The sequence below is a fragment of the Lepisosteus platostomus genome, chromosome 25 (genome assembly GCF_059453375.1).
Source record: "Lepisosteus platostomus isolate fLepPlt1 chromosome 25, fLepPlt1.hap1, whole genome shotgun sequence".
Taxonomy (NCBI): Eukaryota; Metazoa; Chordata; class Actinopteri; order Semionotiformes; family Lepisosteidae; genus Lepisosteus; species Lepisosteus platostomus.
In genome coordinates, this window is record NC_142635.1 from 3,813,077 (window position 1) to 3,832,131 (window position 19,055).

General features: G+C 47.8%; 2 protein-coding genes across 4 annotated transcripts; both read left to right on the forward strand.

Annotated features, from left to right (window-relative positions):
• LOC148640732 (CD209 antigen-like protein C) lies at positions 1–5,660 on the forward strand. Of its 2 annotated transcripts, none has more exons than XM_088619321.1 (6): positions 1–322; positions 1,518–1,616; positions 3,309–3,527; positions 4,222–4,370; positions 4,500–4,615; positions 5,230–5,660. In XM_088619321.1, exons 1-6 carry the CDS (start codon positions 187–189, stop codon positions 5,384–5,386), a joined length of 876 nt encoding a protein of 291 aa, XP_088475447.1. In that variant the 5' UTR covers positions 1–186; the 3' UTR covers positions 5,387–5,660. The 2 variants fall into 2 exon arrangements, with proteins under 2 accessions (XP_088475447.1, XP_088475446.1); XM_088619320.1 differs by having other exon boundaries at positions 3–322; positions 4,219–4,370.
• A 2,065-nt stretch (positions 5,661–7,725) lies between these two features.
• On the forward strand, positions 7,726–15,592 carry cldc1 (C-type lectin domain containing 1). Of its 2 annotated transcripts, XM_088619322.1 has the most exons (7): positions 7,726–8,049; positions 11,242–11,322; positions 12,200–12,310; positions 13,222–13,419; positions 13,991–14,142; positions 14,278–14,384; positions 14,996–15,592. In XM_088619322.1, the coding sequence occupies exons 1-7, from the start codon at positions 7,998–8,000 to the stop codon at positions 15,153–15,155; spliced, it is 861 nt and encodes a 286-aa protein (XP_088475448.1). In that variant the 5' UTR covers positions 7,726–7,997; the 3' UTR covers positions 15,156–15,592. The 2 variants fall into 2 exon arrangements, with proteins under 2 accessions (XP_088475448.1, XP_088475449.1); XM_088619323.1 differs by lacking the exon at positions 11,242–11,322.
• Positions 15,593–19,055: the final 3,463 nt, after the last annotated feature.

Consider the following 19,055-nt stretch of genomic DNA (forward strand, 5'->3'; position numbering starts at 1 on the left):
GGGGCTACAAATGCTCAAAGACGCACTGGAGACGGAGACGTTTAGACACCGTGCTCCGGTCCTTGCCCAATTTTCCATTTCCTGACAGAGCTACTTCCTGTTTCACTCGCATGTCCCGGAGAGACAGTATGAGCACATTCCACAGAGAACGACAGCATCCACTGCTGCAGCAGCCCATCTGTGGGGATGGCGAGTCGGGCTAACAACAGAGTTCAGTCAACAGCATCGGAGAGCATATACACTGGGCTGGAGTATTCAGACAGGGACATGTACAGCACGGTGACCCCCACCCCCATCAAGAATCGAGGAGCCAAGCGGACAGGTAAGGACAAATGCAGTTTACATCTTGGTGCCGATCAGCTTGGGGGGCGGGGGACTAAGAACAGAGGGGATGAGAGGAGACATTCAGCCAATGTAGCTGTTTCATAGTAAGTTAATTGATCCCAGGTCTGAATTGCCCATCATGGGTATCATGAGTTCTTGGCCTGGACACTTTGGGGCGGGGTGGGGATTTTAACCCTGCCCTGAACATCGAAAAGAGTCAATGGCACATGCAGTATGGTGATGATAGCCGTTCATTGAGAGAAACCCAGGGTAGTGGCTTCAACCACGTGGCCGGGCTGCTTGTTCCCTTCTCCCACCACTCTTGGTGTGAAGCCGTGCCTCCTGTCCTGATTGAAGGATCTCATCCAGCGGTTTCTTGAAAGAAACCAGGGGACTGGCGTGCCTCCCGTTTTTTGGGGGTTTCGTGGGCACTTCCCTGTAGTGTCCTCATTGTCTTTCGCACAAGTGGAAAGCTTGGCTGCCTGGCAACACCGGGGCCCTGGGTTCAATTCCTGGGGTGCTGTCTGTGTGGAGCTTGCTTGGTCTTGCTGGGTTTCCTCCCATACTAAAAACACATACTGGTGGATATTGGCACTGGTGTGAGTGTGTGCCCTGCAAAGGACTGGCGTCCTGTCCAGGGTGTATCCTGCCCTGCACCTGTCGCTTGCTGGGTTAGAATCCTACTCCCCCCACTGCTGTGGGCCACGGCCTGGCAGGACTCATAGGGCTGTTTGTAACACCGGATGAGAGAGCAATCAAGCCCATCATTACTCATTGATCATTACTCATTACTCATTACTCATTACTCATTACGTAATTAGAAAACCAGGAAGACCCTGCTGCTGCCAAGGGACTTTGGAACTGAGAAATAAGAGAGAGAAATAGGAGGTCAGAAGGAACAGGAAGCAAAAAATAGTTTCTGGGGGGGGGGGTACGTGATCACAATTTATTTTACTAGTTTAAATTGCTGACACTAATCCAAAGCAACTTACATTTGCTCTCCCTTATGAAGTCGTTTTATTAGAGCAATTCAGGTGAAAGACCTTGCTCAAGCTTGCAACGGCTGTGTCTCATCCAGGATTTGAACCTGGAACCCCCTAGTTACAGGTTCGGTACTCCTAGCCTGTGCGTTACACTGTAGCCCGTAGTGTGAGGATGTGGTTCTGACTAATTCCACTGATTTTTGTCCACAGCGAAAGATGAGCCAAGCCCTTCTTACAGAAGGACTGCAATGTGTCTGGGGCTCCTGTGTGCTGTATTAGTGGCCTGCATCGTAGCCCTGGTAGTCTACTGTGAGTATAACACACTATCAGCCCACATTCTTGCTAAACTGTAATGGCAGTGGGCATTATATGTCCCTATGAGTTAATATACTTTTATTTGAATGTCTGTGTAAATCAGTGTGTTCTTCACATAGTGAAATAGACACCTAGGTTTTTGGACAAAAACTCCTCTAACTTGCAGCTGCATATGGGACTTGAATACAGAAAAAAAAACGGTTGTGACAAACCCCCTGACCGCACACAGGGGAGAGTGAGGGGGGGTGCAGGTAGGCTGCTCTGACACACCCACATTCCATGTTGGCAGCCATGTTGTCACAAACCGCTGGTCTCGTCACCGGCAGGAGCGAGAGTTTGCGAGAAATGTGACGTGAGGCGGCCCTTCCTGCTCACTAGTCCCTGTAATGACTGATGTGCTGTGATGGATGAGCGAATAGGTACAGGTTGTGCAGCAGACCTTTCACTGCAGAAATGTTCCAGCGTGATCTGCAGGCAGAGTTAACAAGTAAGTTATGGATTCACAAGCCTGCTTGTTTACAGTGTAATAGAGCTGCTTCACCTCATTGGAAGTTTTCATTGGAAGAATCGCAGAACATGGCACTGCGCAGACCTGGAAACATCTGGGTTTCCTAAGATACGTCTGCCAGCTGAGGTCCGTCACAGGGGGCCGGTCATTCCCCAATGACTGGCCGCAACAGGTGAGTCATGGGAGGAGATCCTGTGATGGAGAAGCTTCGAACATTGGTGGCGAATGCGAGGGGGCTGTAGCGCCCCCCAGGGCAGGAAGTCATGTGGCGCAGGAAGAGGAAGTGATGCGCTGTTCGTGACCACTTGCGCGATGTCACAACGCATGTTCCCGGCAGACATGGGGGAGGTCAGAGGGCATGCTGGGAAGAGCGAATCGGCAGAGCTGGCCGATTTTTCAGAAGGGGAACTGGGAACTTTTCCTCTAGGTGGACTTCCTGTGCTCCTTGACACAGTCATCCAGACAAGGCGGAGGGTTGTAAATTTGTAAAAAGTGTTTCGTGGGCATGTGGGTGGGGAATTTTATTCCATGTGTAGAAATGGTCATAGAGCACCAAGGTGCTCTTGATAACAAACACTATTCACGGGTGCTCGCTGTTGCTCGCTCGGTTTAAAAACTCATGGGAGTTCGCTGTAGCCCATTGGAGTAAAGCGTTTTTTTATTTGCATCCAGGATGTACGAACGTGCCTGTTTTCCGCCTTTCCAACTGAAATAAACCCAAATCCGGTTTTTACATCCATTCAAAAGGCCAAACAAGCTGCAGAGTTTGGTCGTTTTCTTCTCCTTCGTAAACCCCCCAGATCTTTTAAGTACTCATTCAGTCGTTTCTTATACCTACACAACCACAGACACGTTCCAGAAATGTCTCGGGATTGATCGGGAGTTTCTGTCTGTCTTTCTCTCCTTCGTCCTGCTGTTTTTTTTTCCCCCCACACGTGGAGGCCTTGGGGGTACCAGCCAGGAGAATTCTGGATATTCCTGGGAGGGGCGCCGTCAGGAAAGGTCCCGACCCAGAGCAGGGATCGATTCGCCGTAGAGATGGCATGTTTTTTTGGCGGTGGCAGGAAGTACACCTTTGGAAAAACACAGGGATGGCATCAGACCACTGGAAAAGTTCTATCTGCTGGGAAACAGCTGTATCGACTGGTCAGTAAGGTTTGCCTGTCTTCTTCACACAGATATTCTCAGTAGCAGGTCAAAAACCGCCTGCTTGTCCCAGAGCTCTCCGGGCAAAGCCAGCGGCCTGAATCTGTCTCAGATCAAGTGCAGCTCCCTCACTGCCTGCAGAGAGCAGCTGCACAGAGAGAGGGAGAAACTCCTGGACCAGGTCGTGGAACTGAGCAAGCAGACCGCTCCACTGGATTACTTCTGCTCCGTCGCCAGCAACAGGACATCAGGTACTTTCCCAGTATTTGAGAACTGAGATTGAGGACTAAGATTGAGAACTGACTTCACAAAATCCATCCATCATTATACTGCCTTGACTGCTTTATGGAGCCTCTTGTTCCCAGATGGAGCAGATTTTTGTATTTTATGTGTTGATTTTTCCATGTGGGCAGCTCTGTTTGGACCTGGCAGCACTGGTGCATGGGGTTCAATTCCAGACCTGGGGTTCTGTCTGTGTGGAGTTTGCATGTTCTCCCCATATTCATGTGGGTATTCTCCCTCGATCCAAAGACATTGTCTAACAGTAGCACAGAGATTAGCGTCGCTATCTTGCGGTGCTGGGGCCCTAGGTTCAATTCCCGGGGTACTGTATGTGGGGAGTTTGCGCGTTCTCTCTGGGTTCACATGGGTTTCCTCAAGGGGATCTGATTTCCCTCAGTCCAAAGACATGCTGGTGAGTTAATTGGATTCTGGGAAAACTTGGCCTTGGCGTAAGTGTGTGTGCCCTGTGATGGACTGGCGTCCTGTCCAGAGTGTACACTGCTTTGTGCCTGTTGCTTGCTGGGATAGACTCCTGCTCCCCCCCCCAACCCTGAGCTGGATGAAGCAGCTGGAAAATGGATGGATGGATGGATAGTTTTTGCCCTGTTTGTTGCTGGAACCAGTAAAGAGGTGCAAGACCGTACTGTCTCTTCCGCACAGAAGGGGTCTGCACAGACTGTCCCCAAAACTGGCTGCAGTTCAACTCCAAGTACTACTACATCTCTGAAGATTATGAGACCTGGAATAACAGTCGCTCTGACTGTCAAAAACGAGGAGGTGACCTGGTGATTATAGACAGCAGCCTGGAACAGGTAGGAACCAACGGGGTCAGGGAGGAGGGTGACAGTACTGGGCACCACAGCGCCTCACGCTGGACACTGTGTGGGGCTGCTTCATGGGCACGCCCTTCAACAGCGACTGAAGGTGTCTCTCGGGTTTAGATATTTATCTGGAGTCACACTGGAGGAAATTACTGGAATCAGTACTGGATCGGAGTGACCGATGCAAAAAGAGAAGGGACCTGGCTCTGGGTGGACGACACTCAACTGACCGGAGGGTAAGAACTGTTAAGAGTCCCATGATTTTCACGTATTCAACCCGGAGGTCTCATTGGCCTAAAAAAAACCTCCTGCTTTTTAAAATGACTTCATCGAGCAGGAAGCAACAGTAAAGACACACAATAAAGTCATCTGTACAAACACAGAGTTGAGGACGTTTTTGAAGTAGTCCGTCACAGTTACAAGGTGTTTGTGCAGGGTATTAGTTTGAAACGGTAATCCATTACAAGTGCAAGGCCCTTGTGTCAGGGGCTCGTTTTAGAAAGTCATCCGTTACTTTTCCAAGGTAATAAGAGATTGCTTTTTAACACTGATATGACGAAGGTGGAAAATTGCTTTTAAGACACAATATATATGGCTTTACATAGTAATTTCTACACACAGCACAGATCACTGTAACTGATGACTTTTAAAAAATGTAAAACTTTTAAAGAATTTCTTCTGGCTTTCGGTGATTGAACCCTCTACGCAATAACGCCGCGTTGTGAAGAGATCTGGAAACAGAGGAGTGACAGGCTCGGATGATGACTACCGTGTGCTGTGCTGTTACTGCAGGCTTGGGAGGTCCTGTAAACTTGCTGGCTGTGCTGAAGGGCGTTCTGCACTCTTGCAGGTACTGGATGGATGGCCAACCGGACAATTTCAACCTGAGCGAGGACTGTGCAGCCACCTTCACAACCGTAAATGCTCTGGAGAGCTGGAACGATGTCGAGTGTCAAAATTCCCTGCGGTGGATCTGCGAGGCCAACACCTTGCCCCTCTCTCCTTAGAGTGGCCATTGTGGCTGGACGCAGCAGAGCCAACCTGTGACGGGACTGCAGTAGCACCCGACTGGCCACTAGAGGCCACCAAAGCACCTCTGAATTGTAAATAGGCTCACAGTAGGGGATGATTAGGGGTGATGGGTTACAGTTCACGGCTCGGTTCACTTTGTCCTTCTGCACTTATACAGATCTACAAGACAGAACGAAATCTAGTTTTTCCTGGTCCGAGGTGCGCAATACACTAGAAACAGTCCACATAATGTCAGTATAAATAAAACAATGTAAAGAGTAGATAAATAAAAGAATAAATGGGTATTTACAATAGTGTAAGTAGTGTGCAAATAAGCAGTTTTTTCTGAAATACAGGGGTGATGGGGGGGGGAGACAAGTTCAGGACAGTGTCATAACACATTCTCACAATTTCACGTCTGGGTGTTATATAATGGGTTACTGGTAACGGGCTAGAACAGGTCTGCAAAGAGAGTCTGATGGCAGACAGAGGGAGTGGGGGTAAAACTGTAAAAGTGTCCTGCCCTTTGGTCCGCGTGCAGATCGCTTTCTGAGGGGGGGGTGGTCAGTCAGAGTGACCTCTGCAGCAGCGTGACCCTGTCAGAATCGCTGTGACGCACCCGATCCCAAGTGTAAAAGTGACTGAAGCCCACGTGAGAGACAGAAACTCCCCAGGTATGTGTGCACATCCAATATTATCAACCTTCACTTCCATCCAGTCTGTGGGCTGTTGAACAAAAAGGCTGAAAAGTATTCCCACATCACCGACCCCCCCCCCCCCACACACACACACACACACACGATTGCAGCATTGCTTGCTGGGATAGGTTAGGTCTCCCCCACGACCCTGAACTGGATAAGAGTTTAGACAATGGACAGATCAGTGGATGTGCCGTTAAGATAACATGACCAGGAGGACCTGTACCTCTGATGAGAATGAAGAAATGTCACAGGTTCTTTTATGTTGGTTTTACTATGGGAATAGCATTCATAATTTTTGTGAATTGTTTCTTTTGCTTATTCTGTGTACAATTTGAATAGTTTTGAGTAGTGGCACTTCTTTTAACTAAATGACTCACACTTGGTATGATCTTAATAAGATCATTAGGGATTGGACAGTTGGATATATTTCGTATTGTTTGCATTTAAAAGTATTGTTAAGCTGTTTGGGCAGGGGTGCTTTTAGTTTATTTTGTCACATTCTGCTGTACTGTTGCAAGTGAGGACTAGATTAAATGCTTCAGATCCTGATGTCCTATTGTCGTTTTTGTCAGTTTTTAAGCGAAACTGTCTCTCTCCTGCCATCTTCTGGCTAAGCCGTGCATTGCACAAAGGGTACTTTCAGTTTTTTCACAGCACAAGACACTAATACTTCTGCTGGTGTATAACGTGCATTGATCATTATGCGTTTTTTGAGGCACTAACAGTCAACAAGATTTCTTGAAAGAAGCCAGGGTTCAACCTCAGAAACAAGACTGGGCTGCTTGTTCCACACTCCCACCACCCTTTGTGTAAAGCAATGTCCCCCTGCTCTCTGTTTTAAATGTTTTTAAAATAGTTTGGTGTGCCCCGCTTCAGGTCGCACTATTGATAATGAAGACGTCTACTGGGTTGGCTTTGTCAGTGTCTTTGAGAACATTCCCCACAAGATGTCTCAAGATTATAGAGAATAGTTTGGTTCTTTTACACTGTCACTTCCATTGAGTCTAGAATCCGATGGCTCGTTTCTGTTGGAAAACTGCTTCTCCTGTTACAAATGGTCTGTGAAAGCAGGTCCAGTGATTGATCTCCTGGCTTTCAAAAGCCACGGACAATGGGAAAATGAGGCAGGTACACACTGAGCTGAAGTCTTGAAAGGCTTGGCTCTGGCTGTAGGCAACTGTTAAATCAGATTGTAACGGCCCAGAGAGGGGGAGACCACAGTGTTAGTGTTCCTGTGGTTTAAAAGTGATGCTCTAGAAGCCCAGGGCTGACTCAGTTCTTACCACCTTCCTGGGCCTAATGGAGGAACCTCGGTTTGAGCAATAACCTCCTCTTCCCTTTATAATGACTTTATGGGACTCCATGCCAGCTTGACCTGGACACTTTGAGGCGGGATGGGGATTTTAAAGCTGCCCTGAAAGTACGGTCAATGTGAATTACACGTGTTATTGTGATGATCAAAAAGGCCAACGCCGTGCTCAGATCGACACAAGGCGGCGTTTTCAGGTCTCAGAAGGGGTCACCCTCTTGGTATTGGGTGATTGATGCTTGTCAAGACAGTACAGTGGGGTAACCCCTCCCTAAAAAATCTACAGTACTATGCGTTTTTGTTCACTATTTTGTTCCCACTGGTGTCCTGGTGAGATGCCGTTGTTTCTTAAAGACCTACAAATTAGATATCAGTTACAATGCAATCAGGTAATAAATACAAAGATTCATGCTTGAGCTTTCAGACACAAAGACAGTTTTCAGGCCATCAAAGAGTTTCCTGTGGTCTGAGGGACTGGCTTCCTTTTCATCTGCAGTCTGCACGAGAGCAGTCTTTGGAAACTGTGTCTGTATGTAAATGTGACAGTCTGATAGTGACACATACTACATTGTACTGGACAGCCCTGAAGACGGCAACATGCACTACACAGGGAGTCCGATCGGATCAAAGCCAGAAGCCAATCGCTCCGGTAAGTGACATCCCAGCAGGAAGCACAGGGCTCTTCTGTTATCTCTGTTAACTTTATGCTGGGATGATTTACGCCTCAAAGGCGCTGAACCTGAGTGTTAATCAACTCAGGGGAGTTCGAACTTGGTTCCTACTCAAAGTTCAGGCACTACCCGATTCTTGTATTGTCCCAAATAAGTGGAAAGCTTCAACAGTTATACCTGTACCCAGAAAACCCAAGGCCAGAGCAGTAAGTGGCTTTCGACTGGAGGCAGTTACCCCATTACTGGCTAAGTGCATGGAAAGGGTGATTTATAAACCCTCTCGATTGCAAATCATCTGGGTCCCCTGTAATTTGTTTATGAAGAGTGCAAGGGGACTGACAATGCAGCTTTGACTACAGTGAGTTTAGTAGCTAGTCGTCTACAGCAGGTCATATGTGCATATCTTATTTAATGATTTCAGTTCAGCATTTCATATAATTCACACCCCTGTACTACTGGAATGGCTGTTGGCTTCGGATGTTAATGGGAGGCTTATTAAATGGATTAAGGATTTTAAATTGAATTGTTTTAATTACGGGTGTTCCTCAGGGCTGCATTTTGTCACCTTGGCTGTTTTCCATCTCTACAAATGAAATGCAAATGCAGGGAACTGTTAACCTATGAATGTATGCCAATGACATGGCTCTGGTAGGATGATTTACTGGGGATGAAAGAGAAGGGTGGTGGGTTATTGTGAACAGATAAGTAAACTAGAAATAAAGAGCTAAATAAATCAAGTCTGCTTCATCTAAATATTGATAAAACCAAAGTGCTGCCTCCTTTTGAGAGAATTACATGCGATTTTCAACCTCCCTTCCTTATTAATCTGCCTGTGGAGGATGTTCACGGTTTCAAATATCTAGGAAAAGTAATAGATGAACTTTGCAGAGAGCAGCAGTTGCATTTGTAAGAAGGCCAGTCAGCGTACATTTTTGATGAGGAAGCTGAAAGGGTTTGGAGTGAGTCAGAACGTATTGGAGAGGTTTTATATAAGGTGAGTAGAAAGTATCATGGTGTGGTAGGGTAGCCTGAGTATTAAGAGTAAAGGGAAACCAGCCAGAACTGTTCGTATTGCTAGTCAAATAAATGCTACCTACAAGGAGGAGATTTAGAATGTCTGTGCCCAAGAAAAATGTCTACAAAGAAATCTTTTGGGCCCTGTGCTGTCAGTACATCAAAAACGCACCTAAATGACAGATTATGTCTAAGTTATGTCATATAAGCAGAGAGCAAAGAACATATCTGTATTGTTGCGTGCCTAGAACTATTGTTTGTTTTGCATGTGTATTTATTTTGCGTTGAGTGTTATTTGGGATTTTTTTTTGTAGGTTTGTATGGGGATGCCAAAGAAAAGATTTTTATCTTAGGCCTTTCACATTTTACGATACAAGTCTGTGCCATCGGAGAGATGCAGCTGCATTAAAGCTGAATTAAAATAAAAAAACTTCCCCGGGTTTTACTGCTAAGGGGTGTCGTTGGAGGTTTTCGTCCTGTTGACCATTTTCTGAAGAGCTGAAGTAGAGAGAAGGAGGGGAGGAGAAACTACATGTCTTAGATTTCATTAGGTTTTGAATAATTTCCCCTGTTTAAACATATCTTCTTTTTACGCATCACAAATCAGACTATACTATCTGTCTGTTGCACTGTACACTGTGATACTGTCTATCTACTGCAGTGTAACACTGTGATACTGTCTGTCTGCTGCATTGGAACACTGTGATACTGTCTGTCTGCTGCACTGGGGCACTGTGATACTGTCTGTCTGCTGCACTGGGGCACTGTGATACTGTCTGTTGCACTGTAACACTGTGATACTGTCTGTCTGCTGCATTGGAACACTGTGATACTCTCTGCTTTACTGTAACACTGTGATACTGTCTGTTGCAAGGGGGCACTGTGATACTATCTGTCTGCTGCACTAAACACTATGATACTGTCTGTCACTATAAGTGACTATAAGTGCGAAATAATGACTATCATCATGTTCTTAATCAGGGGTTCCCTCACACTCCAGCCTGCTGGTTCGTGCTCCAGCCCAGCTCCCTGTTTCACAGTTGAACTCTGAACTGAATTGATAACAAGAGAAATTGACTGTTGGGCAGTTTTTTAGCTCTTAAACATGCAAGAAGGCACCTTTTAACTGTTGCGTTTCATAAGCATCAAACATCAGAGGAGAAAGAATCGAGCAACTTCTTAACTGGAGCCTTAATTGAACTAATTAAGCTCAGTTGGGTTGAACCCCAGCAGGTGTGCGGGCCTTTAGGCAAGGATTGGCTACACAGAACCCACCTTCAGCTGCACGACTTGATGCTTCACCTGAATGTCATTTCAGTAACCCAGGTGCTGACGATCGCTTTGATAATTAACGCGTGCAGGAATAGAGGTGGGGTAGTTGGCATTCGGTCTGCCTGCTGCAACACCCTTGCTGCACGTCGACCAGAGATCGCAGTTCTCCGATCTAATTGAGCTCCAGGACATAATTAAGTGAGCAAATAGCCATCGCTCTGCCTGAGGAATGGGGAAACGCAGTGGGTGAGGTTGTATTTCACGTTCGATGCTGTGGTGGCTACCCGGATACCAAGGAGGCCTTGGGCCTGTGATCTCATGCAGCTGATCTGAGTGGACATTGGCTGTGGTTTCCTTTCAGAGAGGAAGTCACCTCTCATCTAAATAAAAACATTAGCTGAGCAATAATGGTTTTCTAAAGGGAAGTCACTTGACTATCATGCAGTGCTGTTAAAAAATATCCAAAAAAACAGCATCTTGAATATGTGCTCAACTTCTGACTTGTATTGGTCTTATTTTGCAATTACTCAGAAGGCAAACTAGGTGTTTGCCCAGTATTAATGTTAATTGTCTAATTTACAAGCTGTTGGTTATGGAGATCAGCTGTTCTGACCCTCTGATCAGTAAATATGAACTGAGCACATTTATTCTCTATGACACCAATCCAAGTGGTGGAAGTGATTAACTAAACATCGAAGAAGTTCTGCTTGTATTTTTACTTACCTTATTGTTACAGTCCTGTTAATTTAAAAGATTCCCCCTGCCCACAGTGTTAATATGCATCATGGTCTGATCATCACCTCAGTCTCTTCTCAGTCCACAGTTAATGCATTGTAGTATCCAGTCAGCAGCGCGGTGATCAAGACTCCCCTTCTCTGTTTTAGGGGTCCAGAATGAGGGGTTATATGAAAATGTAAGCATTGGATCTCTCCCGGCCAAGACAGCACCCTCTCCTGGCCCGGCAGGTCAGTCACACGTTGCCCTCGCTCTTTAAAGAATAAGAAAATAACGAACGTGAAAACCGTTGTGATGCCTTTGCCCGGAACGATGACGTTACCAGGTTTCTGAAAATCAGATTTTGGGAAGTCTTACATTCATAAACCGAGATGTTGCAGAAGCTGCCGGCTCTGACTGGTTCTGGGCTTTGAAACCGCGTTGCCCGGGGCCACTGCCGCCCAGCGGACTGTCCTGGTTTCCCAATCTAGGACCCCAGGGAGGAGAGAGCAGGAGGATCGGAGACTCGGAGGGAGGTGGAGGGGGAATGAGAGAACAACGTGGCTCTTGGGATTATAATTATAATAATTGCTCACAGTTATAGAGTGGTTTTCTGGACGCTCCACTCAAAGCGCTTTACAGGTAATGGGGAATCCCAGTGTACAGCCCCCTCCTGGATGATGCGACAGCAGCCAGAGTGCGCCAGTACGGTCCCCACACATCAGAGGTCATGACTGGTAAAGGCCAGGGGGAAATTTGGCCAGGACACCGGGGTAACACCCCTACTCTTTTCGAGAAACGCCCTGGGATTTTAATGACCACAGAGAGTCAGGACCTCGGTTTTACGTCTCATCCGAAGGACGGCACCTATTTACAATGTAGTGTCCCCATCACTATACTGGGGCATTAGGACCCACACAGACCGCAGGGTGAGCGCCCCCTACTGGTCCCACTAACACCTTAGCTTTCCCAGGAGTCTCTCATCCAGGTTCTGGCCAGGCTCCCCCCTGCTGAGCTCCAGCGGGCTGCCAGCTGTGAGTTGCAGGATGAAAATGGCTGCTGGCAAAATGCAGGGATGCAGGAGTTCTTTGTATTCAGTGCTGATTCCTGGGTGTTTATTTCCCCTAGTGCCTCCAGTGAGACCTGAGCCCAGCTCTCCGCCCTGCAGGAGGACTGCAGTGTGTCTGGCGCTGCTGTGTGCTGTCCTGCTGGCTGCCATCATAGCCCTGTGTGTCTACTGTGAGTACTGCACACCTGCCTTTCCCCCTGACTGACGGGATGAGGGTCTGAGCCAAGATTCTCTCCATTGATCCACCGAAACCGACCTCATCATCATCTTCCTTACACTTATATAGTGCTTTTCTGGACACTCCACTCAAAGCTCCCAATTCACCAGGATTAACAACACCCAAGAATTAAGTGTCCTGAAAGGATTATAGGAGTGTTCAGTGAACATTTGGCTTAACCCTCTTGGCTGAGGGCTGACCTCCTGGCCAGAGGACAAGGAGGCTGGGACCCCCCTGCAGAGAGAGGGGTGACCCAGGGGCAGCTGCAGAGGTGGAGGAGATGAATCCGAGGGCAAGAAGGGGATCGATCGTGTCGTATTGATAGGGTTTCAGGAGAGGAAATGACGGCAGGAGTGATTGCTGATTACTGAGACCTGAGTCTGAGTGAACTTGGCTGGTGTCATCCCTCCTGGACTTTCATTATGAACTCCCACCTGTATGGCCAAAGTGCGCCAGTCCTCTCCCCACACACCAGCTCTCAGTGGGGAGGAGAGCAGAGTGATGAGATGGAGATTATTAGGAGGTAAAGACCAGAGAGGAGTTTGACCAGGACACCAGCATGCTGTATGTTGAAGAACATTTACATGACGTGTCTACTTGAATTGCACACATTGGCTGTTGTGTAATGATGGCTCCACTTGTATTTATGCTTCCTATATATTGTAGTTCAGGTGGGTAGCTGTGCCAGCATGCGTAGGCTGTACACCCGAAGAAGGCTCCATAGCCGAAATGTTGTTTTCTTTCTTCTTTTTTCAGCAGGGAATAACCCTATTCTTGTTACTCTACATTGTGCCTGGCAAAACCCCCTTCCAATGATGCCCCCTTGTGTTAAATTGTAATACTACACCCACCTTCTCCTCCCAGATTACACAGGTTCTCGGGCTGGGATGAAGGGTGAACTGGATGAGCTCAGAAGCAAGGATAGCACGTTGGCATATAAGGTGGGCCATATTGAGAGACTGAAGGAGCAGATCGCCAGACTGACGCAGACCCTCACCAAGCTGAACGAGACGTACTCTGGGCTGGATTTTTACTGTCCCGTCACTGGCCAGACCACGTGGGGTGAGCTCTCCGACCTTTCGGCTGCAATGGACACGTACAAAACGTTCACTTGTAGCTATATCACCCTGCAACTGACTTCTAGAAATTCACTGGGGCTCAGCAGGTGTGAACCTGGTCAGTACCTGGATGGGAGACTCCTGGGAAAGCTAAGGCTGCTGCTGGAAGATGTGTTAGTGGGGCCAGCAGGGGGCGCTCACCCTGCGGTCTGTGTGGGTCCTAATGCCCCAGTATAGTGATGGGGACACTATACTGTAAACTGGCGCCGTCCTTTGGATGAGACGTTAAACCGAGGTCCTGACTCTCTGTGGTCATTGAAAATCCCAGGGTGTTTCTCGAAAACAGTAGAGGTGTTACCTTGGTGTCGTGGCCAAATTTCCCCCTGGCCTTTACCAATCATGGCCTCCTGATAATCCCCATGTCTGAACTGGCTTCATCACTCTGCTCTCCTCCCCACTGAGGAGAATATTATTATTGTTGTTGTCCCCTGGTGGCAAAGACAAGGTGGGAATCGTTGCCGCAGACACAGCTGTACTGATATGCCGTTGCTGCTGTCCGTGTTTGTACCACTCAGAGGGAGTCTGTGTCTGCTGTCCTGAGGGCTGGAAGCAATTTAAATCCAAGTGTTACTACTTCTCTGCTGATCTGCTGAACTGGACTGACAGCCAAGCTGCTTGCAGGAAGCAGGGGGCTGATCTGCTGACGATAAGGACCCAGGAGGAACAGGTAGGAGGGACTACGTCCGTGTTCAGATTGTCAAAGAAGCAGATGTCTCACTGGACTGGACTGTGTGTGACTCTGTGTGTGTCTGAATCTGACAGGAGAGACTAGAGATGTGGAAATTCTATGTGTTTTGCTCAGGAGTTCATCTGGAACCGTCTCAACAAACGTAGCTACTGGATCGGCCTGACGGATGCAGCGGCAGAGGGGATCTGGCTCTGGGTGGATGGCACTCATCCGAACCCCAGGTAAGAGCTGTGGGAGAGCCGGGCTCTGATCTCCACTCTGACTGACTGAGTAGAAACCCACGCTGGTCACAGGTAGAGATGGAGGATGAGAGCAGTGCAGTAGGCTGGTAATAGTTCAGAAGCAACTTGTCCCCTCCTGGGGCACAGATCGCACAGCTGCTCCCCTTCCAGGGGAGAGTGCTCACTCTCTCACTGTACCCACACAGGCATGCTTCCCCACACCTGCGTCCTCAGAGCTCAGCGACACATCCCCGAGCAGCACACGGCACCCGACACTTTTAACTGCCGCGTTTCACAAGCGCCAAACATCGGAGTCGAAAGAATGTCGGGCATGTTCCAAATCAAGCAACTTGTTAGTTCAATTAAGGCTTCGATTAGCCGATGAAGCTGAGCTGGGATGAGTACCAGCAGGCGTGTTTGGCCTCCCTACCCTGGGCAGCCCCACTGGTGACATATCTCAGGCTCGAACCCAGTGATCGCGGAGGAGCTTGTCTCGCTCCACTTTTCCAGCTGGGCCAGTCAGGAAGCCCCCCTGTCTCTTTCTTCGATCCAGCCAGGACAGCAGTGTCCGGGAGCAGGCCCGGAGGCTAATCAAACCTGTTCTCTTTCAGCTTCTGGAGGAAAGATCAGCCGGATGATTGCCACAATGAAGACTGTGCCACGATAGACTCAGATCCACCTGCTGCTCCCCAGGAGAGCTGGAATGATTTAACTTGTACCAAGAAGCAGCTGTGGATCTGTGAGAAGAGCCTCTTCGCAGGGTCTGCGTAGGCATCCTTGTCTGTTTGAGTCTCTGCTTGGTGCATCTCTAACCCCTGCATGGTGGAGTGATTGGCCTGTGCTGCACGAACCGGGGCTCTCGGAAAGGGTCAAGGGTCACGCTCACTTGACAAGCTCTAAGCTTTGGGACCACAGATTAGGCCACAGCTGTGGTATGTAAACAAGCAAAAATGTCCCAAGTCTTCTCTTTCACAGTCTGGCTCTTATTTTTTTCCCATGCTGTAAGTCTTTGTTTTTCATTAAGTCTGTGCGGCGAGACCGGGGGGGTGTGAGATGTGACCGGGTTGTGTAACAGGAAGGAGGCGCTTTGGGAAACGGTGAATCTCCACCTCTCTGGCCCCCCGCCTGCCTGATGAGCTCTGGAAACTGCCCCCGCTGTGGCCTGTGTGTGCTGGAATGGATTGAATAAAGAGGATACTGATGCTGCCTGGGAGAGTCGGAGTAAACTGTGTGGCTCTGCAGCTGTATGTTTCTTACAGGGAACAGAGGTGAAGGAGAACCTTTATGTATTAAATCTAGTTTATTTACTGTATGTCACCAACCCTGGTCCCGGAGAGGCCCGGTCTAGTGACTCCAGGGGTCTGTAACCCCGGTCCTGGAGATGCCTGGTTCTGGGGAGCTCTGGTTTCTACAGGGATTTCCACACTGGGTCTAGTTAGTCTTACAGGTCACCCGTTTCTAAATATTTGCAACGGCTGTAAGCTATTGATGAATCAAGTGAATTATCTGTTCGTTTAAGATATCTAGACTCCTGAACCACTGAAGAGCACTTTGATATTATTTCTAAATCTATAAATTAAAATATGTAACAAATTCTTAGTTTGACCACAGTGAAACTATTCCTTTAGTCTTTAGAATGTGGTGAGTGAATGGTGACCTACCCTACCTCATGGATCAGGGGTCCAAGACTAGGGGTGGGGATCATCGCTGGGGTGCCCCAGTATTCTTCACCTGCCCACACAACTCATCTTTCCACACCCATTTCTTCTCAGTCATTTGAATAGGACTTAGCGTGTTCGAGGTCTCGAATGCTGTCTTCACACCAATAGATTTGTTTAAGAAGGCAAAAGGTTTATTTTCAGTTTGTGAGAAAGGCTGAGCAAACCTGCATTGAGTTCAGTAGCTGAAATTCATGAAATGTTGGATATAAGAACTTACCAACACTAGTGAAGGTCTCACTGTAGACCTGTGTCTTAGTGTGCATTTTCTCACTTTGTGAGGCTAGTCTGTGGCTACAGGCTCAGTGGTTTCTGCCTCTGAAGCAGAGTGCAGATTAAAAAACTGTTCTAGTTTCTCAGAATAGGGAAGTGGTAGAGGCTGTGGGCATGATGGCTGGTGTGAGCACTGAGCTCTCTCAGGCAAGAGGGTGCACTTACTCCAACACATTGCTCAATTCATTTGTGCTACTTCAGCAGGACAACCAACACTTTGTTCTAGCTCTTCCAGTTTATTAATTGTACATTATCAACCACAAAAAGGAAGTTGCTTGAGCACAGTAGGGATATAACATTTTTAATCTTCTGGGTACTGTTCAGATGCTTTTTACAGTAGTTATTTTTGCGGCTTGTCATCTCCTGAACTCTTTTGCACATTAAAAGGGACATGTCCATTGGATTCTACACAAAGGGTTAAAAGGCTAAGTCATAACTTCTTGTTAAACCACACCTACAAGCCAAGCAGCCTGCAAGGCCAGAGTGTCCAGGTCCAGGTTTTCCCCATCCAGCCCACCTCATCTGGGGAATGAGCTCATCACTGGACCACTGTAATGGCTTCCCCCAGCTCTGCAGGTGCTGCTGCTTAAAAGAGAAATGGAAAACCAGGAGCAGACACACTAGCCCTGCAATACCCTAGCTCAGCTCAACAGTGTTAAATGAACACATTCAGTTTAATACTGGGACTATATTCTACCTGCAGATGTATCTCATATTACAATCATCACATTCCTAAAGTAGTCAAGAGCTCCAAGAAGCTTTTGGGATATCTGCATCAGGCTGGCAGCTCCCAATTCCTCAGACAGTCCTGTCTTCTCCTGAGGTGCTGGGCATCATTGTACATCTTCTGTAGGACAAGGCAAGATAGTCCTTCCCACAACTGCTTCTACACACTGGGGTCTGAGCTCCCCACTTCTCTGGGCACCCTGGGCTCCAAGCAGACTCCTTCCTCTCCCTCAGGAATGCCTTTCTCTCCCTGGGCTGGGGGCCTCAGGCCCCACTGATCCTGACCTGGGACAGTCCAGCCCCTCCCACTGTGGGCAGAACTTGAGATCATCAACTTGAACCCCTGGGTGACTGGGCCACAGCCTCCACACTCACCTGCAGGGCTCTTGTCTCCTCTCTGACACAGGCTGAGCTCCAGCACACTGCTGGCTCTCTGCTTCAGGCCCGACCCCTCTCCTGCACCTCTGTGGGTCAGCTGTCCGGTGAAAGGGCTCCAGGCTGCAGCCTCTCCAGAGCAGTACTGCACACAACCACTAGAGGCACTGTCCCACTGCCACCATCACACAGGGAAGATCCTGGCTCTGGAAACATAGATATCTGTGGAACAAAAAGACATTTACAAACTTTAACAAAAGAACCATAAATAAAACCAAAAGCATAAGTCTAAGGAGACAAGCAGATTCTATGTCTTACCCTAACCTACTTATCCTAAATCCTACTGCTACTCCTTCCTGTGCCTCTGACACAGCTTTTATACAGCTCAATCCCATGTGAAAATCCTCCCAGTCCAATCAGCCCGTTCAGACAATCAGTGTCTGCAGGTGCAGCTCTTGACACTGGAGAGTCCTGTTCTGCAAGCCTGCAGTGGCGCCACACTGTGGTCAGTCCTGTCTCAGGGCAGCCTGACAGAGAGGGACTGCTGGTGGAATATTGTCATATTCTCACAGAGGGAGATCTGCAGGGACAATTGTACAGAGGGGTTTAGAAACAATAATCAATACAGGATCAGTTAAAAAAGGATCAATACAGCCTTCAGCAATCTTGTAGAATGAGAGTTCGTTTATGACCTACAGCTTTTATCCCCAATCTGTAAAACCGATCAGGGATTTCGAATCATAGCCTTAAAGTGACAGATCACTGATCCAAACAAATCAATAGACACACGTGTGACAGGCAGGGAGAGAGGACTCCAGGACTGTGTGAAATAAGTCAGGCACACTGTTCTGGCCTGTGGCAGAGTCAACAGAATAGTGGCTGAAAGATCTGCAGGTAAACTGCTGTGGAAAAAAAGTTCATTACCAGCCACAGAGCCAACGTGTCAAAACTAGTAGGTTATCGAGAAAAAAATAAAACTGATCTAAAGGTGATCTAAAGAAGAACACAAAAACTGACAAACTACCACTAGAGTAAAACATTTGTGATGAGAACATGATTTCAGTCAGCACACTGCACTGAGCCTGTTAGCTTGATGAAAAGATGTGTTCAGGAAGATCATTGAGTGAGACAAGTGTTCAGGCACCTTTAGCACAACATCCCACTTTGGCTCATTCAGAGCTGGTGAGAGTGTCAGTCTGAGACTCTTGGCCTGGAGCTGGTGTCTGTTGTGTCACTGAGGCTCAGGGCCAGGAGCTGGACTGGATACAGATGACATCACGGTCAGTGGAGCACAGCTGGAAACTGAAAAGGGCTTCATTAAAGCAGCCTCCATAGACACGTGTAGCAGTGTCTCCGCCTGGCGGCCACACTGTGAAATGTCACCTTCTGACATCGCTTTTCACAGTGTTGCTGCAACTTTAAATGTCGACATTTTAACTGATTGGAGTAGTTCAGGTGGGTAGCCATGTCTGCATGCATAAACTGCAAAGGAACAAGTAATAGGTTTATTCCCTGCTGAAAAGAGAAGAAAGAAAAACAACGTTTCGGCCGAGGAGCCTTCTTACAGTGTAGCAGACAG